The 26,529-nt window shown below is 40.8% G+C and overlaps 1 protein-coding gene across 1 annotated transcript in view; it reads right to left on the bottom strand.

Annotated features, from left to right (window-relative positions):
• Positions 1-26,529, bottom strand: part of TEC (tec protein tyrosine kinase) — a 117,623-nt gene that overhangs the window by 79,477 nt on the left and 11,617 nt on the right. The window contains exon 2 of the mRNA XM_008140287.3: positions 8,383-8,568. Within this exon, the coding sequence (XP_008138509.1) occupies positions 8,383-8,520 (138 nt within the window). The 5' untranslated portion in view covers positions 8,521-8,568. The remainder of the gene's footprint in view (positions 1-8,382; positions 8,569-26,529) is intronic.

The raw sequence follows: 26,529 nt of genomic DNA, 5'->3' as shown, positions 1-26,529 counted from the left end.
AAGTAAAATGGAGCCCTGGCCGGTCTGGCTCAGTGGTTAGAGTGTCAGCTCATGGGCCAAAGGGTCAGGGGTTCAATTCTCGGTCAAGGGCATGTTCTTCGGGTGCAGGTTTGATCTCCAGCCCTGGTCAGGATGCATGTGGGAGGAAACCAGTTGATGTGTCTCTCTTACATCTATGTTTCTGTCTCTCCCCCTCCTCCCTCCCTTCCACTCTCTCTCTAAAAATCAATGAAAAAATATATCCTCGGATGAGGATTAAAAAAGATAAAATAAAATGGAGAAAAGCTGCATGGGAAATCACTATCACAAGGTCTCTTAAGATCTTTGGGCTTAGCCAAATACTAACTGATCATCACCATTGTAATTATCACAAACAAAAACTGTTGGAGGCCTAATAAGTGCAAGGTATCGTGTGATGTGTTTAAACTATGAGGCAACAACCTCGGCCCTCGTGATTATTATGTAATTGGTGAAAGAAAAAAAACAATAAGAATAATACATCAGTTTAACAGTAATTCACAAAAAGGCATCTGCGACCAGAGAAATGGGAAGGGTCTCCCACTTAAGAAGACTCGTGATGGAGATTGGGTAAATGGAGGAGAGAAGAACTGTTAGTCACAGCAAGAGCAAAGCTCCAAAAGCAGAAAAGTAACAAGTATTTTTAAGCAAAGGGGTCTGAACAGTCACTAAATGGTGTCCACGTTGTTAATAGCAATATTATTTAAGCTGTATCAGTGCCCTCGCCTGCTTGGACATCCATTCCAGAACCAAGGCAGTGCAATCAGAGGCTGACACAGAAACATTTGGGTCTGAGCTTTGGTCCAGCCTTACCAACCAGCTTATTGGGTGACCTGGGCAAATAGCTCCTTATCCTTATTTTCCAGAAAGGAAACATTGGGAGGGTCATTCTTTCAAGTTCCTTCAAGCTCTAAAATTCTATTATTCTTTTTTATTACTAATAAAATCAAATATCCCATTGTATGGGCAATTATCAGTTATATAAATCTATATAGGTCTAGAGCAGAACAGGTCCACAAATACTCCAAGCTCCCTTTCACCCCAGGGCCTTTGCACATGCTGTTCCCTCTGTATCAAAGGGCTTTCTCTGCCCAACATTGCTCATACACCAATGTTTCTCTACGTGGAGGTCTTCCCCAACCCCTCCCAATCTCCACTCCCCCCCCAAATCTACATAATCTAGACTTTTCTACCTAAGCTTCCTCCACTCATACAATTTGGTCTCTTTTTTAACTGTCCCTCAAGAAAAAACTAACATATTTATCCTCATCAACAAACACTTTAATAGAAAATAATTACAGAAGTAGCTTCAAAGATTTCTAAGAATCCCAGCCCAGTAGTTCATGATGCAATAGAGAGAAATAAAACTCGGGTTACAAAATTCATTACGTCAAATATAGTTATTTTTTACAAAAAAAATTTGCAAGCCCAGCCAGTGTGGCTCAGAGGTTGAGTGTCAACCTATGAAACAGGAGGTCACGGTTTGATTCAGGGCACATGCCCAGGTTGCAGGCCCAATCCCCAGTGTGGGGTGTGCAGGAGGCAGCCAATCAATGATTCTCTCTCATCATTGGTGTTTCTATCTCTCTCTCCCTCTCCTTTCCTCTCTGAAATCAATAAAAATATTTTTTTAAGTTGAAACAAGTTATACACACTTCCAATTAAGACAAGTTTCTTTCAAAATAGGCAGGTGGGAAAAGAGAGGTGGGGCGAAACACTATGTTTATTTCAACTATAATGCCATTTCCCACACATTCTGGGAACTGTTCTTTCACAACTGCCTTCACGGCCTTCACAGCACAGTCCTTTGAATATGGCCAGTGGCAAAATTGCTAAATAAAACTTTGATGGAAATTTTACTTTTGGATATCACTAAAATTTGCTAAGAGCTAAGTCTTATGAATAAAATAAACTAGGTGATGTCATTTCTGAACAAAAACACTGATTTTTCTTACAGCCTTTGTTCCTCTCATCATAACACAAATAAGCAATGAATAAAACAGAATTATCATAGCCAGATCCTGCAGTGTTTTTCGAAGTCTAGAATCTTTGTATTATTTCTAGTTTTAAGTAGAGCATGAGAACCAAACCTGTTCCTCAGGAAGTCTTTTACATGCCTAACAACTGTTTAACACAGAAAAATAAAAAGTTAAACCTGAGGCGAGGATCGAGATAGGAAAACAGGAATAGTGATTTTTACTCATTGTAGTGGCTAAAGTAAACAATTTCTTTGGTGAGATATTATGGCCATCCTAATGACGACCATGAGAATGAGAGTAAGAGAACAGACTATAATAATTTTAAATCTGATTTCATGTTTGTGGAGTCTCATAGACAATCGTTGATTATTCATGAGATAGTTGGCATTTTATAGTATGCAACAAAAGACAGCATTTCTTCCTTACATTTCTCTTCCTCTCACCACCAACATTTAAAAACTTTATGTCTTGACCAACTAAATGCAATGGGTGATCAAGGAACAGATCCTCGACTTGGCAGGGGAAGGAAGTTGAGAAATAGCTATGATGATATCAGCAGAAAAATAAATGAAATTTGACTACAGACTACAGACTCAGCAATAGTATCGTATCAGTGTTTAAAGTCTTGATTTTGATCATTGTATTGTGATTATAAAAGAGAATGGTCTTGGTCTTAGACAATACATAATGCCCTATAAAGTGATAAAAGGGGCAACATCTACAAGTTACTCTTAAATTGTTCAGATAATAACATGCATAGAGAGAGACAGAGACAGAGACTGATGGAGCAAACTGGACAAAACCATTGGCAAATTCGTAAATCTGAGTCCAGGTTACTTGAGAGTTTCTTCTACTATTCTTGCAACTTTTTCAAAGTTTGAAACTACAGCAAAATATTAAGTTATTAAAAAATATTTTCAGATTCTGGATGGAAGGAATGGTACCCTCCCACCCACCCACCTTCTGTCTTAAGTAGGTTTCTGCTTCCTAGAGAGACAAAAACACATAGTAAAATGTTATGAAATGAAAATGAATAAATTGGTAAATTAAGAGGATGGATCAGATCCTAGTAAATGATTAATTACAAGGAAGTTCAGATCCAGGACAGTAGATTAAGAAGACAGATATGAATCAGAAGAAGAGACATAAGAAAGGAAATTGAGACACAAGAGAGGAAGTCAATACTACCTTATTTCAGAAACAAAGAAACTCAACTGCCTACAAGAAAATGAGTTCTTACCCTGGCCGAGTAGCTCATTTGGTTAGAGCATTGTCCAGATATGCCAAGGTTTCAGATTTCATCCATGGTCAAGGCACATAAAAGAAGCAACCAATGAATGCATGGATAAGTGGAACAAGTCAATGTTTCTCTCTCTCTCAAATCAATAAATAAAAATTTTTTAAATAATGAAAAGTAATCTATACTAATAAAAGGGTAATATGCTAATTAGACCAGGAGACCTTCTGGGAGACCTTCCAGACATCCTTCTGGACAAAGCCATGGTGGCGGGGCCAAGGCAGAGGCAGTTAGGGGCAATCAGGCTGACAGGGGAGGGCAGTTGGGGTGATCAGGCCAGTGGCGGGGAGGGGCAGTTGGGGGTGAACAGGATGGCAGGGGAGGCAGTTGGGGGTGAGAAGGCTGGTGTGTGTGTGTGTGGGGGGGGAAGTTGGGGGTGAACAGGATGGCAGGGGAGGCAGTTGGGGGTGAGAAGGCTGGTGTGTGTGTGGGGGGGGCAGTTGGAAGCGAGCAGGCCAGTTGGGGGTGATCAGGCCAGTGGGGGAGGGGAGCAATTGTGGGCAAGCAGGCTGGCAGGGGGGGGCAGTTGGGGGCGAGCAGGCCAGCGCAGGGGGCAGTTGGGGGCGATCAGGCTGGCAGGGGAGGGCAGTTGTGGGTGATCAGGTTGGTGGGGGAAAGTTGGGGGCAAGCAGGCCAGCAGGGGGGGCAGTTGGGGGCGAGCAGGCTGGCGGGGGGGGGGGGTAGTTGAGGGCAATCAGGCCAGCAGGGGGGGCATTTAGGGGTGATAATGCCACAAGGGGGGTGCAGTTGGGGGTGATCAGGCTGGCAGGCAGAGTGGTTAGGGACAATCAGGTAGGCAGGCTGGTGAGCAGTTAGGAGCCAGAGGTCCCGGATTGTTCGACTGGCAGTCAGACATCCTCCAAGAGGTCCCAGACTGGAGAGGGTGCAGGCCAGGCTGAGAGACACAACCCCCCTGCCCCGTGCACGAATTTCGTGCACTGGGCCACTAGTTTAAATAATAAAAGAAAAAATTTCTGGGATAATATAGTTGAGAATTTTCAGAGCCAAAGAAAGTTTCCTTGTACAATAAGCACTATACTGTCTCTATTGAGTGTTTAGAGCTGTATCACTTTTTACAAGCTACTGAACTATCTGGTAACCTAAAGTGTGATGCAAATGCTTCCAATTTCTCTATAGTAAATAAAAGAAATTTTGCCCACCCCACACCCATTCTCCAGAATCAGAGGAAGTGCTGAAAGATACAAATCTTCAGGTACGATTACAAGTGCCCTGGAAACCTATGCTTCCCACTGGGAGGTCCATGTAGTGTAAGGATACAACTGGGAGAGAAACATGTGATCATTCCAGGACTTTAGGAGGCTCTTATCTCTATATCACAGTCTCCAGGCTCCCAGGACTGGTCAAGAAAACCATCCTCTATGACCCAGAAGACTCCATAGAAATATGAGAGTTTCCCCAGGATGTTTAAGAGACTCATGTCACGTCATACTCGTAACTGATTGCCTCAACCATCATGTCAGTCATCCTGGATAAAAGACTAAAATTTCAAGCATCTCATTACAAACAATGTTCGATTTCAGTACAGCTGGAATGAAATGATAAGGGATGCACTGGTGGCATTATGGAAAAAGCACTGAACTTAGAGTCAGAATATCAAGGTTCAAATTCTGACTCTTCCACTTGCAGTGTGACAACCTTTCTGGTTATCATGGTTCATGATGTACTAGTGTTTAGGATGAACCTTCCCTGCCTGTGTCTAAGATTATGGTCTCTCCATCTCTCCTTCCATCCAGCCAACCCTCCTACCAAGTACCCACTATGCACTGGGCCCTCAGAAATGCAAAGATAAATAAGCTGTGAACCCTGCCCTCAAAGAGTTTAAAGTCCAACGAAGGATGCAGATATGTAAATAAAGTCAGACAACCAAGATGCCATGATAAAGTATTAACAGGGCCCAGAGGGTTGAAGTGGGGTGTGGATTCTACCTTTAGGGGGAAAGAAATAGGAAAGGCTTCAGAGGAGGTGGGGAGTGAGCTGAGTCAGGAAAGATGAGCACTTGCCAGGCACTCAACAAATTTTTGGTGGCTAAAAGAGACAGTGGATGGAGAGATAGATCCTGACAGGAAGGCAGAGAAGGATATCACTCCAAGTAGACTGAATAATACCAGTATTAACAAAGGCACCATAAGAAAGGGCAATTGCAGGTATATGGTTGGGGCCGGAGGAGGAGGGTTGGCAATTAGAAAATTGCATTATGCACCTTGGATTCCAAGCTAAGGAGTTTTAACTTGATCCTAGAGAAGATACAAAGCTACAGGTTTTCAATATCTCTCTGAAGACTCTGTAAACGAAAGATAAATATTCAAGAGTGGAATCAGGTACAGCAGTAACCACCTGAGAGAATGGGGTGGGGAGCCACATTAAAGTTGTAACAAAGGGAAGGAGAATTCATGGGACCTGGTAATAGATGGGATGAGTGCTAGGGTTGAAGCAGAGATGACAAAGGAGGAGTTCAAAGTATAAAGAGATAGGAAATGTATATAAAAGTAATTTCTAAACTATACACTGAGTGGCCAGATTATTATGATCTCTGAACACATAATAATCTGGCCACTCAGTGTACATGCGATATAATAAAAGGCTAATATGCAAATTGTCCCCTCAACCAGAAGTTCGACCAGCAGGCAGGCCAGCCAACCACCCATGTTCCTTCCCTCTGGCCAGGCTGGCCGGATCCCACCCATGCACGAATTCATGCACTGGACCTCTAATATCTATATACACCGAGTGGCCAGATTATTATGCGTTCAGAGATCATAATAATCTGGCCACTCGGTGTATATACAAATTGAAGAGCACTGTTTATAGTGTCCAAGTAGAAAGTGGCAGAGCCAGGACAAAAACCCTGTCTAGTGTTAATGTTCTTCTATTGCAAAGAAAATTTTAAAAATTCATAACTGAAAGTAATAAAAATATACTTGTTTTAAAATACAACTCTACCTGTATTATAGAAAGATTTAACAGATTTTTTCCACTCTTTGGAGTATCAAGGTGGTTTCAAAGATAGGCTTTGAAGAAAACAGCCCTGTAATTCATTAGGTGTCTGATCTTGTGCAAGTTTTTAAACTTTCTAAGCCTCACATCACTCACTTTTTAAATGGGGATACTAATAATACAATTTAGCATTGTTTTGAGGGGGAAAGTAATGCATGTAAAGTATTTAGCACAGTGCCTAGTATATATTTGGTGCTCAAACATTTTTATCAGTATTACTACTGATTTGCAAAAGAGTTAACATAGCTGGCCTATGAGACTACTATCTTGGGAAAGGCTTGCTTACAAGGTTGGCCCTTGGCATAAACTTGAACTCTGGGAGGGCCCTGCCATTCTGAGCACCCATATGAATAGCTCACTGAGCTTAAACCAGTGGTCTGCAAACTCATTAGTCAACAGAGTCAAATATCAACAGTACAATGATTGAAATTTCTTTTGAGAGCCAAATTTTTTAAACTTAAACTTCTTCTAATGCCACTTCTTCAAAATAGACTCACCCAGGCCGTGGTATTTTGTGGAAGAGCCACACTCAAGGGGCCAAAGAGCTGCATGTGGCTCGCGAGCCGTGGTTTGCCGACCACTGGCCTAAACTATTTGTACAAACAATATGTTTAAGCTGAACAACTGCTTTCCTTCTGGAGTCCTGAGTGTTGGTACATGCTAGGCAGAGGGTACCTACGTGATCAGCCTCCAATGAAAACCTTGGCTACTGAGTCTCTAATGAGCTTCCTGCTAACAACATTTCATAACTGTCGCAATTCGATGCTGGAGGAATTGTGCACACCCTTTGTGACTCCATGGAGAAAGAACTCTTACAATCTTATGCCTGGTTTCCTCCAGACTTGCCCCATTTGCCTTTTACTTTTGCTGATTTTGCTTTGTCTCCTTTCACTGTAATAAACCAAATAAACTGTACCTGAGAGTACAACTATATGCTGAGTGCCGTGAGTTCTCCTATCAAATCATCGCACCTGGAGGTGACCTTCGTGATCTGACACAACTAGTCTCCCTACTCCGAGACTTTATAAACTATTTGCCAGTTTCCATACTGGAGCAGCATTAGAGAAAACACACCAACCAAATTAGTAGTACCTAAGTCCAGTTATAAAAAGTTCCTGATTTCTTAGCTAGCAATTGTTGTAGATTTACTCACTACTTGAAAATTGTTTTATTCCACATCACAACATAGAGAAATCTCTCCACCCCTTGTTTTCTCACCATTATTTAGTGGCCTTTTTCCTGATTAACCCCCAGCCCTGTGCTCCCCTGGATTCCCTCGCAATACCACACAGAGCGTCCCCTGGAGTGTCAGGTCATCTGACCCACATGCCATTTAGTTCCCTGAGCAGAATGCAAGATCACTTATGAAACCCGCTTTGTTCTGCGTTATTATGAGTAAGATCAAACAACATAAATTGCCGGGAAGATCAATTACCAGTTCATTAGAATATGCAGAAATGTGAGCTAATTGTGAGTAATAAGAACAAGGAGGGCACACCGAAGAGTGGCCCGTCACGGAAACTGAAACACAGGTTTTCCAATGTCAGAGTTGGAAGGTACGGCTTGCCTGAATTTCCACCACCCAGGACAGAATTTCTCAGCATACTCCCAAAGCACAATAAGCTGTACGTAACAGGAAAAATTTCAATAAAAGCTTATTGCCATCGTATGGAAGGAGAGAGGGCAGAGGTCTGTGCCACTTTATGATGAATTTATACAGACACAGTGTCTACGTGTTAAAGAAGACTTCGATATGTAATACAGTAACTTATGGGAAAGAGCCATGTATACAATATACTTAATGAATTCCATAAGGATTTAATTTGTTTTCATTAACAGATTAATTTAGTAGGCTGATATAAAGTGTTTATCCATATATACCAAACCCATAATTAATGGACTTGTGAATAATTTATATCCACATCCTAAACTTCATCTTTCAAATCCAAATAACATATTACCTTTACTTCATTATAAACTTCATTAACCTAAAGCTTATTCCATAAGATTGGGGGCAGTATTACAAAGTAGTAACAACAGAAATCAGCAAAGCACATTTTGATTGTCTCCTACCTCTGCTCGACCTTCATAGTAGGTTAACATGGACTTTGTAAGCACAAAAAGTCTCTCTTTGTAGTTTAAGGGCGATGTCTTCTTCCTCTGCTGTGACCTTTTAATAAGTATCTCTTCTAGAATAGTGTTAAAATTCATCTCGGTCTTCTGATCACTCCTTCTCCTGCCATTGAAGATTCCAGTATTCTAAAGAAAATGAACAGTTGAAATAAAATGTGACATTTTAATTTTCCAACGATGTTGTCATTTCAAATCACCAAAATAGCCTTTATCCTCCCCACACCCAGAGCCAATAAATGTTATTCTACACACCTGGACTGAGAATGCCAGGTCACAAAAGCTCAACCTCCATTCCGCCCCCAGCCTCATTCTCTTCACCCATACCCAGCATTTTATAGAAAACCCAATCAAGGTTTGCCATGATGATGATTCTCTCCTTTGTACCTCCCCAGCATCCCTTAACTTTCTGGCACACTCTTCTGCTATTTGATTGCAAGGAAACAAATATCTCAGATGGAAAAGTACAATTCATCACCTGCATAGCTAATTTAAGCTTCTATTTGAATAGCCTCAGGGTCTTGGTATACAAAATGGACAAGCACATAGATAAGGTAAATGTGTGAACAAAGTGAATTACCACAGTGATTGCTATGGTTCAATCTCCAGCTCTGACAAGGATGCAATCTTGATCAAACACCCTAATCACCAGAGCCACGAGGATGTTCTCTCGAGTCTACACTACCACACTCCACAGTTCTCTTCTCAACCACAAGGGAAAAGGAAACCCAGTCATAGCTAACCTAGTCAGCCCATATTTGGAGTCCCATGTCCAGACTAAACCTTCCAATATTCAACAAAACTTAACTATCTGAAAACTCAGGATACTCAGAAAAGGCCTGAATATTCTTATTTGAGACAAGTTGAATTGGTGACAGCCATTTCTTCCCTTCCTTCACCATACCTTTATAAGACATCATTGTATATCAAACCATAAATGCAATGGAAGTGAGTGAGCAGCGACCTATGAACCAGGAAGTCATGGTTCGATTCCCAGTCAGGGGTCAGAGCACATGCCCAGGTTGCGGGCTCAATCCCCAGTAGGTGTGCAGGAAGCAGCCAATCAATGATTCACTCTCATCATTGGTGTTTCTATCTCTCTCTCCCTCGCCGTCCCTCTCTGGAATAAAAACATATTTTAAAAAAAGAAGAAGAAGAACATAAGGGGTTACTTGAGATCACAGCCAGAGACTTGACACTGAATTAGCCACTGAGGAATTCCACCATCTTCACACCCAACCTGATACCTCAGAAGCACCCTTGCAACTCTCTAGTATTGCTCTGAAGTCATCCATTTAGGCCCTTCCATTTTCCACTTGGTTACTTCATAGCAGCTTAACTCTGTGTATCAGTTCCTTCCTTTATAAAACATGGAAGTCAATACCATGAAGTTATTGTGAGGTTTAATGAGATGTGGAAAAGAACTTAGTTATTTTGAAAACAGTATACAAATGTTTATCATTATTTTTTTAATTCCACTGCTCTTTTCCTAGCTCAGAGCATTATACTCTTGACCATAATAGAAGCTTTCCAACTGATCTTCCTTTCCCCAGCTCTTGCCTCATGTTATTCACACTACATACCCCTCATTCCTATTGGATCACTCTTCAAAGACACCACTTTGATCAGGCCACTTTGATCATTCAACAGAAATCCTCAATGCCTCCCTCAATGTCTCCTCAAAGCCTCCCTCCCACCTGCAGGATAAAGTCAAAACTCCTTAGTTTGATACTGGATTGTCTAGAGTCTGGCTACAACCTAACATCGAATTTTTATTTCTACTGTTGCCCATATATTCTACACTCAGTCAAAATACTTGGCATTCAATCCCTGACCTAGAGACCCCTCTCTCCCTATGAAAGCTCCCCTACCTCAACACACACTTTCTTGATGAAGCCTTTCATGGTGACTCAAATTTATTAAAAACCTTCCTATCAGCCCTAGCTGGTTTGACTCAGTGGATAGAGTGTTGGCCTGCAGATTGAAAGGTCCCAGGTTTGATTCTAGCCAAGGGCATGTACCTTAGTTGCATGTGCCCAGTGCAGGGAACATGCGGGAGGCAATCAATCGATGGGCCTCTAGAACATCAATGTTTCTTTCTCCCTCTCCCTTTCACTCTCTCTAAAAATCAATGGAAAAATATCCTTGGGTGAGGATTGACAACAAAAAACCCTCCCAATTCATGTACCCATAATCTCTGTCTCACTCATCATAGAGCTCATCATAATATTCCATGTTATATAGCAATTAATATATATATATATATTTGAATTTTCACCTAGATTTTAACCTACTAAAGAAATAGTTCTCAACCTTAAGTATCCTATCTAATAAAGAGGGAATATGCAAATTGACTGTCACTCCGTCACAAAGCTGGCAGCGCCCATAGCCACAAGATGGCGGCACCCAGTCCCCTCAGCCCCTCCAGAGTCCCCCAGTCCTGGGGGCGGCAGGCAAGTGGCGCAGCCGGACCGCCTCCAGGCAGGTCCGGCTGCACTGCTTGCCTGCTGCTGGAGTCCCCGAGTCCTTTCAGTCCCGCCTGCGGTGGTGAGCAGACAAGCGGGCTCCACAGAGAGCAGACAGCAGGGCCTGCTTGCCCGTCGCCGTTGGAGAGGGTGCAGGTTGGGCTGAGGGACCCTCCCCACCCCTGTGCACAAATTTCGTGCACCGGGCCTCTGGTATATTAGAACAACCTAAGATTTTCTTTTTTTTTAATCCTCACTGGCGGATATTTTTTCCATTGATTTCCTAGAGAGAGTAGAATTGAGGGGGAGAGACAGAGAAAGAGAAACATCAATATGAGAGAGACATATTGATGGGTTGCCTCCCCCACAGACCCCAATCGGAGCGGGGCTGGGGCCTGCAACCAAGGAATGTGCCCTTGACAGGGAATCGAACCCACGACCCTTCAGCCTGAGGGCCAACGCGTTAACCACAGAGCCAAACCAGCTAGGGCAAGAGATTTTCTTTTTAATGTACATGTCCAGGAACCAGATTTTTTTTAATATATTTTTATTCATTTTTTACAGAGAGGAAGGGAGAAGGAGAGTTAGAAACATCGATGAGAGAGAAACATTGATCAGCTGCCTCCTGCACGCCCCCCACTGGGGATGTACCCACAACCAAGGTACATGCCCTTGACCGGAATCAAACCTGGGACCTTCCAGTCCACAGGCCAACACTCCACCCACTGAGCCAAACCGGTCAGGGCGAGGACCCAGATATTTTTATTCAGTTGTTCTGGGGTGAGGCCCAGGGCATCATAATTTAATGTGCAAATAGATTTGAGAGTCACTTCCTTAAAGAAAGAGCTTGGGGTCTTCCACTAACTATACCACAAGGGAAAAGGAAACCCAGTCATAGCTAACCTAGTCAGCCCATATTTGGTATAGTTAGTGGAAGACCCCAAGTGGTCTTTAAAAGACCAATTAAACCATTACCTAAACTAAAATGAAAAGTCAGAAAAAAGCTCTTGCTCCTTTTGCATCTAAGTTGGTCTTCCTTATTCTAAATTAAAATTTTGGTGCTCCCTTTTCCTTTTTTCCCCCTGAGAAGCTGCTGATCTGTAAATACCACATCCTTGGAAATTATCTTTTCATCTTTCTGTAGCACATCTTCAACACAGGGTGAAAACAATTTACAAAAAATGACTGTAAGAGAAAAGCAAGCTATGCCCTGGAAAACAGGCCATATGCAAATGTGTAGTTCCCAGCCCAGTGAGTAACACGATAGTTACCAAACGGAAGACTTTTGGAAGTCCTGGAGGATAAGTGGGATGTGGCTCATCTGCAGCTCTAGAAGCAAAAGGTCTCAACACCCAGGGCAGGTGATTCAACAAGCTTAAAAGTGGGTTTCATAGAAAGGACTGAAATTCAGAGTGGCAATCATCAAAGGCAATACAGGATGATGGAGAAAAATCCCAAAGGAAACTGATTGCTAACCCAAAATTCTATACTCAGCCAAACTAGCAATGCAGTGACAAGAGAATAAAGACATATTTCAAATACGCAAGGCTTAAAATTTTTTACCTCCTATTCAGCCTTCTCAAAAAGCCACTTGAGGATGTACTCTACCAAAAGAAAGAAGTAGGCCACAAAATACATGGTAGACAGGAAACAAAGGTTCCAACACAAAAGAAAGGTAAGGAGACTCTCCCAGATGATGCTGAAGGGAAAACCTAAGATGACATTGAGCAGCAGGCCAAGAGAGCAACTAAGCCAAATTAGATCAAGTTAGAGTTTTTTTCAGGAGCTGAACCTAAAGGTATTGAGAGAAGATCTACAGTTAATCAGTAAAACTTTGCCAACTTAAAAAAAAAAATAAACAATGCTCTAAAGAAGACAGGAATATTTTCCTGTTGTTTTTTTTTAAGTTTTAATAGACTTTTAGGGGAGGAGAGTAGAGAGCATATACCTTTCCACTGCCATCTTCCAATAATTTTCTGATTCTCAGAGGCAAATATTTTTATTTTAAAAATTTTTTGTTTGTACTGTCACTCTCTAAGTAACCTACTTGTGTTGCTACTTCTTGGTTTTTCAATTTTAGGTATGCTCTAATGACTTCCTACGAGTACTGTGAAGGATATAGGTCTTTCACAATGTCCTCCCCACCCACACACAAGCACAATTCCTGCACTCACTTACCCTCAATATATTTATATGAGTAGTAAGATTACTATTTTTTGTTTACATTATTATGATGTTCTAGATAAGCGGTCACCAACCGGTGGTCCATGGATCACTAGTGGTCCATGAGGTCCGAAAGGTTGGCGACCGCTGTTCTAGATGTATTCTACAGAGCTGAACTCTGTAGAATAATGTGATTATTTTTCTTTTTCTGCAAAATGCTTTATTTTCCCTGGAATTGATTTATCTTATTTTTTATTTTTTATATTGTAATTAAAATGTTGTTACAAATCAGCCATACTCGGTTGTTTACATATTGTCTGTAACTGCTTACATTACAATGGCAGCGGTGAGTAGCTGCAACAGAGACCTTACGGTCTGGAAGGTCTTTTTTTTTACTTTATTTTTATTGTTGACACTATTACAGACGTTCCCATTCCCTCCCCACCCCTTTGCCTGCTCGCACCCAGCCCCCACTGCCCTCCCCTTCTGCTGGCCATCACCACACTGTTGTCTGTGTCTATGATAAGAAATAATAAGTGCTGGCAAAGGTGTGGAGAAAAAGGAACCCTTGTTCACTATTGATGGGAATGTATATTGGTGCAGCCGCTATGGAGGTTCCTCAAAAAAATTAAGATTAGCATTACCATATGATCCAGCAATCCCTCTCAAGTATATACTAGTATACCTGAAAAAACTTAAAAACACTAATTTGAAAAAATTATGCAGCCCTATGTTCATTGCAGCATTATTTATAATAGCCAAGATATGAAAACAATCTAAGTGTCCATCAATGGATGAATGGATAATGAAGATGTGGTATATATACACAATGGAATATTATGCAGCCATAAAAAGAACAAAATCTTACCATTGCAATAGCAAGGATAGACATTGAGGGTATTAAGCTAAGTGAAATAAGTCAGACACAGAAAGAAAAATACCATATGCTATAACTTTTATATGTGAGTTCTTTAAAAAAAAACACAAGCTCATAGACAGAGACAGGGGTTAGAGGGTGGGCAAACTGGGTAAAGGAGATCAAAAGGTACCAATTTCCAATAATAAAACAAATCAGTCCTGGGAATGTAATGTACAGCATGGTGATTGTAGTTGATAATACTAAACTGCATATTTGAAAGTTGCTGAGAGTAAATCTTAATGTTAACTAGACTTATTTGTGGTGATCATTTTGCAATATATACAAAAATCCAATCATTATTTTGCACAACTGAAACTAATATAATGTTATATGTAAATTTACCTCAATCTTTAAAAAATTAAATTTTTAAGAAGTTTAGAAAACCTAACACTTTAGTCTTTGAGCACCAATATTCTTTTTATTTTATTTTATTTTATTGTTTAAAGAATTACAAACAGTACTACATATGTCTCCTTTTTTTCCCCATTGACCTTCCCCCGGCCTCCCCTACCCCCGTCCCCACACATGCCCTCACTGCCCCCCCGCCCGCAGCCAGTGTCTTGAATCCATTGGTTATGCTTATATGCATGCATACAAGTCTTTCAGTTGATCTCTTACCTCCCCCCACAACCCTCCCCAGCCTTTCTTGCTGTAGTTTGACAGTCTGTTCGATGCTTCTCTGCCTCTGTATCTATTTTTGTTCATCAATTTACCGTACTTTCCGGCGTATAAGATGACTGGGCGTATAAGATTTTCCTGGGTTAAAAAGTCCTTTTATACACCGGAAAATATGGTATATTGGACTATATTAATGGGATTAGATATAATGGATTAGATATATTGGACTACTGTATTTTCCGGCGTATAAGATGACTTTTTAACCCAGGAAAATCTTATACGCCCAGTCGTCTTATACGCCGGAAAATACGGTATAATGTTCTTTATTATCCATAAATGAGTGAGATCATGTGATATTTCTCTTTCTCTGACTGGCTTATTTCACTTAGCATAATGCTCTCCAGTTCCATCCATGCTGTTGCAAATGGTAACGATTCCTTCTTTTTTATAGCAGCATAGTATTCCATTATGTAGATGTACCACAGTTTTTTAATCCACTCATCTGCTGATGGGCACTTAGGCTGTTTCCAAATCTTAGTTATGGTAAATTGTGCTGCTATGAACATAGGGGTGCATATATCCTTTCTGATTGGTGTTTCTGTTTTCTTGGGATATAGTCCTAGAAGTGGGATCACTGGGTCAAATGGGAGTTCCATTTTTAATTTTTTGAGGAAACGCCATACTGTTTTCCACAGTGGCTGCACCAGTTTGCATTCCCACCAGCAGTGCACGAGGGTTCCTTTTTCTCCGCATCCTCTCCAGCACTTGTCGTTTGTTGATGATAGCCATTCTGACAGGTGTGAGGTGGTACCTCATTGTTGTTTTGATTTGCATCTCTCAGATGATTACTGATTTTGAGCATGTTTTCATATGTCTCTTGGCTTTCTGAATGTCCTCTTTCGAAAAGTGTCTATTTAAGTCCTTTGATTGGATTATCTTCCTTTTGTTAAGTTGTATAAGTTATCTGTAAATTTTGGAGATTAAACCCTTATCAGAGATAACATTGGCAAATATGTTCTCCCATGCAGTGGGCTTTCTTATTGCTTTGTTGATGGTTTCTTTTGCTGTGCAGAAGCTTTTTATTTTGATGTAGTCCCATTTGTTTATTTTCTCCTTAGTTCGCATTGCCCTAGGATCTGTATCATTAAAGATATTGCTATAACAAATGTCTGCTATTTTGCTGCCTATGGCTTCTTCTAAGATTTTTATGGTTTCCCATCTTACGTTTAAGTCCTTTATCCATTTTGAGTTTGTTTTTGTGCATGGTATAAGTTGGTGGTCTAGTTTCATTTTTTTGCAAGTATCTGTCCAGTTTTCCATTTATTGAAGAGACTGTCTTGACTCCATTGTAGGCTCTAGCCTCCTTTGTCAAATATTAATTGAGCATAACGGCTTGTGTCAATTTCTGGTCTGTATGTCTGTTCTTGGAGCACCAGTATTCTGAAGTAGATAATGGAAACTGTCACAGTTTCATCCATGAGAAACCCAAGCCACCAAGAATTTATATTCCTGTCCAAGGTTGCAAATCTGAGTACCAGTCTAATGATTCTCAGTTTCACAGTTTGGCAATTTTAACCAAAAGATCTTAGTACCTTCTTCACCACAAAGGGATAGCTACTAGGGCTGTCCATTCTAGTCTCTACAACCTTTCATAGTATTGTTTTTTTAATCAAGAGAACAGAAGTACTGCCCTGGTCGGGTGGCTCAGGTGGTTAGAGCATCATCCCATACACAAAAGCTTGTGGGTTTATTCCTGGTCAGGGCACATACCTAGGTTTCAGGTTCAATCTCTGGTCAGGGTGTGAGCAGAATGCAACCGATCAATGTTTCTCTCTCACATGGATGTTTCTCTATCTCTATCTCTATCTCTATCTCTATCTCTATCTCTATCTCTATCTCTCTCTATCTCTATCTCTATCTCCCTCCCTTCCTTCCTCTCCTTCCTCTCTCTCTAAAAAACATGTCCTCAGGTGAAGATTTTAAAAAAGAGAGAGAACAGAGGTGCTAACCAGGAAAGGTAGTCAGAGACAGATGAAAACAAAAGTAATCTGAGTTACCAAATGATAGCATGGTAAGGGGTTCAGTAAATAAGAAACAAACATCCTAGTTATCAGGGTAGGGGGAAGGATAAACTCCTTAAAGGAAGGAGCAGAGTGATTTGAGGTTGTTGAAATTCACATCATTTAGGTTAGGCCATATGAAATTGTCATTACCCAGCACTATTTTACCTACAAAATCAGCCATATTATATAATTCAATCTAACACTTGGTTATGCCCTAACATCAGTAGAGTTTAATTAAAGCCCTCTGTTTCAGAACTTCTACACTAGAACGCATAACCTTTACACATCTCATCATAGGTTTATGACAAAGTTAGCGTCTGTTCCCAATGTTCAGAAATCTAGCATAAATAAACATCAGACTGACATTTATCTGAGAAACCAAATGCTGTAGATTATATTTCAGTTCAAAGGTACCTAAAATGGGTAGCTATTATATCAGAACAACTCTAACCATGCTCTCTCCTGCAATGTATACTCACAGCCTAAGCTCAATTTCCTTTTGTAAAAGCAGAATTAAGTAACAGAAATATAAGCAACAACAAAAAAAGGTATTAGGCTGATTTCTATCAGAATAAATGGTACATTCTAAGCTCCCCATTTAAGATCATGAAGTGAAGCTATAGCCTTCCTAATCTATTGAACAAAGGCACCCAGTGTAACCTGTATATTCTTAAAAGTGTCAATGATTTCTCCTTTCGGCCAGTTGATATGTAGTAGGTTACAAAGTTTTGAGTGTTTGTCTGCTGACCTACTGAAGCTGAACTGGTGAGGAATTCAAGAATCAAACTATCTAGTGTCCATCAACAGACAAATGGATAAAAAAGCTGTGGTGCAATTTTACAATGAAGCATTACTCAGCCATAAAAAAGAACGAAATCTTGCCATTTACAACACAGATGGACCTAAAGGAAATTATGCTAAGTGAAATAAATTAGACAGAGAAAGACAAATACCAAATGGTTTCACTTGTATGTGGAATCTAAAAACAAACACAAAATAAACAAACAAAACAGAAACAAACTTATAGTTACAAAGAACATTTTGATAAGGTGGTTCGGGGAGGGGGGGTAGTGAAAGAAGGAAAGGGATTAATACGTACAATTGCCAATTATAAAAATAGTCACAGGGATGTAAAGTAGTGCATAGGGAATCCTATATAATAAAAGGCCAGGGACCATAAGCGGAATGACCGGAATGACCACTTGACCAGTTGCTATGAGGTGCATTGACCACCTCTCGGTGCCCCCTCCCCAACCCCACCCCCCGGCCCGCGAGCAGAAGCTCACGGCAGCGGGCAGGGCAGCTCGCGGCTCGCGTGGTGGACGGGCAGGCGGGGCGGCTCTTGGTGGTGAGCAGGCAGGGTGGCTCACAGCTCACAGGGGCGGGCAGTGGGCAGGGCGGCGAGCGGCAGCAAGGGCCTCTAGTATAGTCAATGTTATTGTAATTACTATGTATGTAGCAGATGGGTACCAGATGTACTGGGGTGATCACTATAGGTTATATAAATGTCTAATCACTGTGCTGTAACTATTCCCTAAGATCAGTCGAGTTTAGTTAAAGCCCTCTGTTTCAGAACTTCTACTTCTAACTAAAACTAATATTATATGTCAATGGTAACTGAAAAATAAGTGTTATTTTTTTTAAAATATCTAGTAAAACCCCTACCTAAAGAGAAGACAAAAGGCCCAAGTTACAGAGGCCAGCTGACTTATCGCTCCTGGTCATGTACCCTGGAGCCCAGCTCGCTACCACATGGTGGGGGATTGGACTAACGAGGCAGGGGAACCTGGAAACGGACCGAGCAGTGCTGCGCGGAGAAGAGCTGTTCCGTATTGTCCATGTGATACAGGCAAACACACAGACGGCAGGTGCTCTTCAGCACAGGCTTGGGTCCTACACCGAAGTTCCCCTCTGCGGGCTTTGGCTGCGACTGGGGTTGGGAACCTCACCATTTACAAAAAGGAAGGAAAAAAAAGAGCAATAAATGGAGGGAAATGTTTTAGAAAATAAACCCACGTGCAATACTTCCAAGAATCCACACATATACTTACTACACATGAGATTCATAGTTCAATGGTTCTAGAGAGAAGCAGAAGTTATCATAACATAAAAAATGTTCATTGATCAACTGACCACATAGGCCCCAAGCATATATCCCTTTCACATTACTAAGTTCTGCTTTGCTGGTCTTTATCTCTCACTGAATGAGGGATGCAACAGTCAATAATACAGGTGCCAATGAACTAGCAAATATTCCAAAGATGAGGATCAAGACGTTAATGAGAGCGATACTGGAGAACTGCTCAATCACACTCAAAAATAACACAATAGAAGCGTCAAAACAGAATACAGAATGATTTATAATCAAAATAGTAAGATACACTGCACAAGAGTGCTCTTTGCTCCCTCCCTCCCCCCCTCTCTCTCTCTCTCTCTCACACACACACACACACACACACACACACACACACACCAATCCATTCTCCCTTCTTCCTGGACATATGAACTAGAGATGATATTTCCCAGCCTTCTTTGCAGTTAGGTATGGCCATCTAAGTTAAAGCCTACTAAAGAACAAAATTAAATTGAGTATATTTGGGTATTTAATTGGCTTTATATAGTGATTCATGAATTGGGCAGTATCCCATCTAGCTACCGGAAGGGCGCTCCAATGAGCTGTACAAAATAGAAGGTTTTTAAGGCCAAAAAGAAAAAAGAAAAGAAAAAAAAAGAAACTGTAGGACTAAGAAATTAAGTGGAGTGTTTCAGGCAAGGACAGCTTCCATAAGGAAAATGCTGGGGTTTTATCAAACAGATTACCTCACTAGTGTTGATCAGGAGATTCCACTCCTGGGAGAGTCTGGAACTGCAGTTCAGCTAGTTATTGCGTTTCGGTTTGGTGACATAGCTTAAATTGTTTCTTTCCTCAACAAGCCAAAGAGATATGTGCAGAAGTGAGATGTGGATCATCTTCAATTTTAAGACAAGTGACTTCCCCTGGGTTTAGAGCATTCTCCACCTTCCCATCAGCTAGAAAGTACACATGGCAAACTCAACTTTCCTTATGCATTCCAGGCAACACCCAAAGGAGACAAAGGAGGAATGCCATGGAACCGGAACCTGGTCTCTGAATGACTTCATGGCGCAGAGCTGCCCCTCCAGCCTGGACATTGTAAGAAATAAACACACTTCTATCTTATGTTTGAAATTGCATATAATTGTTCTTGGTTATAGTGGCTTAACCTTTATTCTACCTAGTAGACACACCCATGCAAAAACTGATTAAGCTTTCTACTGCTTTTGAAAAAAAATGGCCCTCTTTAGATTGTGCTGACAAATTCAAATGAAGTGAAGGAAGTAAAAGTTTACCATGCATTTCCATCAGAAAAACTATCTCAAGAAAACAATTAGTACTTGATTCACTCTTTGTTCTAAGAGTTAGCAAGTATAATCTAAGCGGTGCCATATATGAGATAAAATAAACATGTTAAAGTCTGAATCATACTGGGCTTTTTCTTTTACTGCTTACTATGATATTTAAGTGGATTCACTTTAAGTGACAATATTCTGGCACTAATTCTCCCCAGATGTGGGAATTTCTGACATAAAACAAATACTTCTCTTTTTGCTTCATGCTATTTCAAAGGGAAACAATAACCATTGAAAACAGGCATAAATAGCAAGTATCTCAAGTGAGTAAAGTACCTTTTACTAGAAGAAAACATAAGAATAAAGAAATTTGGAAAGTATATATAAAATAATCAAATGCCTATATGTGTTCCTTGACTGCAGTATTCAAAGTGGTTTTTAATGAGGAACATATGTCTATGTCAACATATGTTTTTCCTTATGGTTTTTAAAATAGGAATAGAGAATCCAAGGCATTATTGCATTCAACTGTTTTAACAAAATAGTTCAAGAACAAAAAGAGTGATTGAGGAGGATTCAATGAAATTTAAAAGTCCTAAGACAACTCAACTAGCTGAAATGTATGATGAGACACTGTGGCAACCTGAACACTAACTGGATAGTGATAACATTATGTTTTTTGTAACATTTGTTTCCTAATATTAAGATTTGATAAAATCAAGATAGTGTTGAGCCCTGGATGGTTTGCTAGAGCATTGGCCTTCAGACCTAAGAGTCGCAGGTTCAATTCCAGGTCAAGGGCATGTATCTTGGTTGCAGATTCCCCAGCCCCAGTAGGGGTGCATGCGGTAGGCAACCAACCTATGTGTTTCTCTTACATCGATTTCTCTCTCTCTCTCTCTCTCTCTCTCTCTCTCTCTCTCTCTCTCTCTCCCCTCCTCCCTCCTTTCCACTCTCTCTAGAAATCAATGGAAAAAAATATCCTTAGATGAAGATTTTTTTAAAAAGATAGTGTTATGCCTTAGCTGGTTTGGCTCAGTAGCTAGAGTGTCAGCCTGCGGACTGAATGAAGGGTCCCAGGTTCAATTCCGGTCAAGGGCACATGCCCGGGTTGCTGGCTCCATCCCCAGTAGGGGGCATGCAGGAAGCAGCCAATCAATGATTCTCTCTCATCATTGATGTTACAATCTCTCTCTACCTCTCCCTTCCTCTCTGAAATCAATAAAAAAAACATTAAAAAAAAGAAAAAGATAATGTTGGGTTGTTTTAGAGTTTTTTGGGTGTGATAATAGTATTGTGTATTTCTTAAGAGTTCTTCTTTTGCAGCTACATACTGAAAAGTTTAGAGGTAAAATAATACCTGTGATTTGCTTCATAATCTGGTAAGGGGTATGTGGGTGTACAGACAAAATAAAATTGTTCTTGAGTTGATGACTAGTGAAGCTAAGTGGTAGACACAGGGGTTCATTATACTACCCTATTTTTGTTTAAGTTTGAAATTTTCCATAACAAAAATTTTTTAAATTTGTTGAAGAGCTTTCCTTTAAATGGTTTTCCATGCCCCTGTCATCCAACACTTTAGCACTGGTAAGAAAGAGAATAGAAAAAGTTGAAAAGAGGAAGACAAGGGGGGAGGGGACCAAGGCAGACAAGTGAAAGTAAATAAAGGGGGATGAGCTCTCCTTTATAAGAATGTCTTCCTCAAGGATGAACTTATCACCCCGCCTCGCTCATCATGAAAGCTCTTCCAATGATTCCTTGAGTCAACTGAGCCACAAAATAATGTAATGTGGTACTATCTCTTCTTGAACAAGCAGGAATTTGTCTCTCTAGCAAAATAAAATCACAGTCTATGGGACATTTGTCCTTTTTGTAACTCCTCCCTTCCCTTTATTTCCTTTCCTTTCCCCTGCTCAAATTTCATGGAAGAAGAAGTCTGCTTTTCAAGTGTACAGCATGATAAAAAGAAAAATTCTGTGCAGATTGACAAAGTACCAAGGCACAATAGGTAGTCGGGTGAAGTGCATATATTCAAATTGCAGTCTTTTAATAAAAGAATCATTAACAAGATCACCAAAGGTAACCAGCATAACTGAAACCACAGAGCATACTAAAACAAGAAGGCAAATTTGACCAGAAAAATAGTTAACCTTACTTCCAAGGTTTGTGGAGCTCGGTTATTAAAGAGCTGTTATATACATGATCTCTAAGAGGAAAAAAATAAACTGACAAAAATACTAATTCCATAGAAAACCTTCTCATATATCACTTAAAACAAATAAAAGTTATAAACTACATTCAAAAAGTATCATGGATATAAAGCAAATAAAAATGTGTGGCTCCTGCCTAGTTCTTTTGGACTCTCACGCTTAGAGCCCAGCTACCACAGTGAGAGAAGCTTGCGCCAAATGGAAAACCCACATGCAGGTGCACCAGCGGAGAATTCCAGCTTATCTCAGCTTTCAAGTCATCCCAGCCTAGGAGCCAGACATATAAGGGAGAAAACTTTCAGGGGATTCTAGCCCCAAGTTATCTGAGTCACACCCAGCTATCAAGATTTCTAAGATAAGGGCACAGACATTGTGGAGTAGACATCTTGTGCTGTCCAATCCTTATAGATTCTACTAGAGGTCCAGTGCACGAAATTTGTGCACGGGAGGCGGATATCCCTCTCACAATCCTGGACCACTGACTCCTAATCGCTCGCCTGCCTGCCTGGTCTCCCCTAACTGCTCCCCTCCCCCGCTGGCCTGATTGCCCCTCACTGCACCCCCTTCCAGCCTGGTCACCTCCAACTGTCCCCCTCTGCCAGCCTGGTCACCTCTTACTGCCCCCCCTGCCGGCCTGGTCGTCCCACACAGCCTGCTGTTCAGTCATTTGGTCATCCCTCACTAACCCCCCTGCCGGCCTGGTCGCTCCACACAGCCTCCTTGTTCAGTCGTTTGGTCGTTCCTCACTAACCACCCCCCTGCTGGCCTGGTCATAAGCAGCCATCTTATGAGGGTGTGAGGGTCAATTTGCATATTACCTCTTTATTATATAGGATGAGTGTGATAAAATGGTGGTTGCTGTTGTGTGCCTTTAAGTGGAGGGTGATTTGTTATGTAGTAATAGATAACTGAGACATATGATACTATATAATTTTGTTGTTGTTGTTTGTATTTTCTTACATAAAGATTGTTAAATTAAATTTATTGGGGTTGCCCTGACTGGTTTGGCTCAGTGGATAGAGCGTCGGCCTGCGGACTCAAGGGTCCCAGGTTCGATTCCGGTCAAGGGCATGTACCTTGGTTGCAGGCACATCCCCAGTAGGAGGTGTGCAGGAGGCAGCTGATCGATGTTTCTCTCTCATCCATGTTTCTAACTCTCTATTCCTCTCTCTTCCTCTTTGTAAAAAATCAATAAAATATATTAAATTTATTGGGGTGACATTGGTTTACAGGATTATATAGGTTTCAAGTGTACATTTCTATGATACATGATCTGCATATTGCATTGTGTACCCACCACTCAAAGTCAAATCATCTTCTGTCACTTTATACTTGGTCCCCTTTATCCTTTATTACCTCCCCCTACCCCCACTCTGATAACCACCATACTTACCCATGGTACAGAACACATATCCCAGTATGGTTGATAAATATAGTTACTTAAATATCACCAAATGTACACTTGAACTTACACAAAATACATTTTAAATTACCATTTATTTAATACATTTGCTTTACATTACCCTTTAAAATTGAAGTTTCACTGGCTTTAAAAACACAAAAAAGCAAAATTTCTATCACTTCGCTGAAATTCTAGAATGAGTACCTTGTCTAGGATCTACTGAACTACATTAGCCAACCATCCTAAAGTCTGCTAGTCTATGCAAAAATGGTATTACCTGAATTGCTGGGTGAAATTGGTGCTTCATATTTATCAAAACATCAAGTCATACTGGTATAAAACCTGGACAAGGAAGTGGCACATTAATTCATAGTCCCTTCTTAGCTCTGCTCAGAACCTGCCCAACTTGCTATCCATATCAAAATCTAAGAAACTGAATTTACCAGTTTCACCATCATCATAAGAAACACTGAGCACCACCTACAGAGCAGAATAATTCCAAAACAGTACCTTCTCCACAATAGTAGCTGAGTAAGCCTAACACAGAGGCACTCAACCTGCCCAGTGTGACAACAAAACTCATATATGTCTCAATCCTGGCTGGTGGCTGAAATTGTTCAAATGGTGGATACATCCTTTCATTACAAAATTAGAAATTAAAAATAGAATGCAAATACCTCTGAAGTAATATACAGACTGGTTTATTTTAAATTCTCAATCCCATCGCCTCTTGCCATCTCAGACATGTCTGGCCTGCAGTTTCCCCCTCTCTTTGATGCACCTGATCCCTCTATTGGGTCATCCCCTTTGGCAGAGTAGCATCACTTACATGCCCAGTCATAAACCATTCCCTTGACCCACATTCACCTCCAAATACCAAGTCACTTCTGTTTCCCTTTGCAGCACAAGCTCTTAAAAAATGGAATTAGGATTGCTGTCCCTACTTCTCATCATGTGCTTTCCTCCAAACACTCCAGTTGGAGTTCTATCTCCAGCATTCCACTATGACCGTATTTGTCGCAGTCACCAAGGACCTCCTTCTTACCAAACCCATTGATTGTTTCTGTTATTTTACTTGACCTCAGTTCTTATCTTACTTAACACAACTGACCATCCTCTCTTTGAAATGCGTAACTTTTCTAAGTTCTCTCTGATACCAAGTTTCCTGGATTTTTCTCTGATCTCAGAGGCTGTATCTCAGTCCCATTTACTGGCTTCTATTTTTTTCTGCTTTACTTATAAACACGGGTGTGTCCCAGGGCTCTATCCTGGGCTTGCTTTGCTTCTTCATTTATATACTCTTCTCAGGCATGACCTCGTCCAATTCCATGGTTCGAAATACCATCTAGAGGTTGATAACTCTGAAATCTACATCTTCAGCCCTGTCCCCAAGAACTTCAGATTTATACATCCAATTGTAAACCTAGCATCTTTATTTGAATCTCAACAGGTATCTCAAACATAACATGGCTAAAACAGAACTCCAGATACTCCCCTAAAACTGGTTCTTTACCTACTCTTTATCATCTGAGTAAATGGTCTCACCACCTCGCCACTGCTCAGCCAACATTTTAAGAGTTATCTTTGATTTATTCCTCTCTTTCATACTTCAAATCTAATCCATCAGCACATTCTTTGGACTGTACCTCCAAAATATTATAACCCTAAATATTCAAGTCTCTACTTCCCTCTTCTCCCATTACACAGTAGACTGCTTGTACTACTGGCCCTGCTTTTTCATACCTCCCTGTATCTTTTCACATCTCGTTACTCCTGCCCTTGAGCAATGCCCTTCCACACTAACTGTGGGTAAACCATGTCACTTTCTTGGTCCAATGGGATAGCAGCAAACTTAACACAAGTTAAGGCTTAAAAATCTGCCTGCTTGTTTGTACTTTTTCTCTTACTTTTTTGTGATTACCATGAGTATATGACCCGGCTAGCCTATTAGAGAGATGTAACATAAACACAGAGGAGAGCAGAGTTGTCCCAGCCATCTCAGCTGAGGTCATCCTAGACAGCCAACAGCAATCTGGCCCCCCAAATACATCAGAAACCCCAGCAACATCACAGAGCTGCCTACGTGACCTACATTTGATTAGAGACACATGGGCAAGACCAGTCACAATCAGCTGAGCCTGGTCCAGATCAGCAGAACTACCCAGACATCCCATCAACTTATGAACAAAAATAAATCCTTATGTCTATACACCACTGAGTTTATGGGGATGTTTGTTACTTGGCATTACTGGGGCAATTAATTGACATAGCCACCATCATCCCTTGTCAGGACTATTTCAATATCCTCCTAATAGGGCTCACTATTTCTTTCCTTATCTTCTTATAATCCTTTCTCCATTTCATCAATCAACACAAACTTATAAAAACATAAATCAGTTCATGTCCTAAGTCCTCCAATGGTTTCCTTGCACCTAGACTAAAACCCAGTTTTTGTAACCTAGCATAACACCTACTGGTATTGTGATGTATTTCTAAGAGTTCTTCTTTTGGAGCTACATACTGAAAATTTTAGAGGTAAAATAATGCCTGTGATTTGCTTTATACTCTGGTAAGGGTATTTCAAATTGTCCCTTCTCACCAAAAATAGAATGAGCATCGACCTAGAACCAGATGAGCTGGGGTTCTGGCTCTGGTTCTGCCCCTAAGTAGCTGGGTGACTTTGGGCCAAGTAACCAAATTCTGAGGCCTAAAAGTTACCTTGTCATCAGCTATGTCTATGCCGAAGGCAGGGGGTGCAGGAAACATTCTTCCAAGAGGTGGGGGCACTGGTGTAACATGGAGACATGGGGGCAGAGAGACAGGCAGTCAATCACTCCATTCTGTTCCAGAGCACAAACAAGAATATCTAAACACCTTAACT

This window comes from Eptesicus fuscus, chromosome 2 (assembly GCF_027574615.1).
Source record: "Eptesicus fuscus isolate TK198812 chromosome 2, DD_ASM_mEF_20220401, whole genome shotgun sequence".
Taxonomy (NCBI): Eukaryota; Metazoa; Chordata; class Mammalia; order Chiroptera; family Vespertilionidae; genus Eptesicus; species Eptesicus fuscus.
Note: the sequence above shows the minus strand (reverse complement) of the source record. Positions and strands in the feature narration are given on the sequence as shown.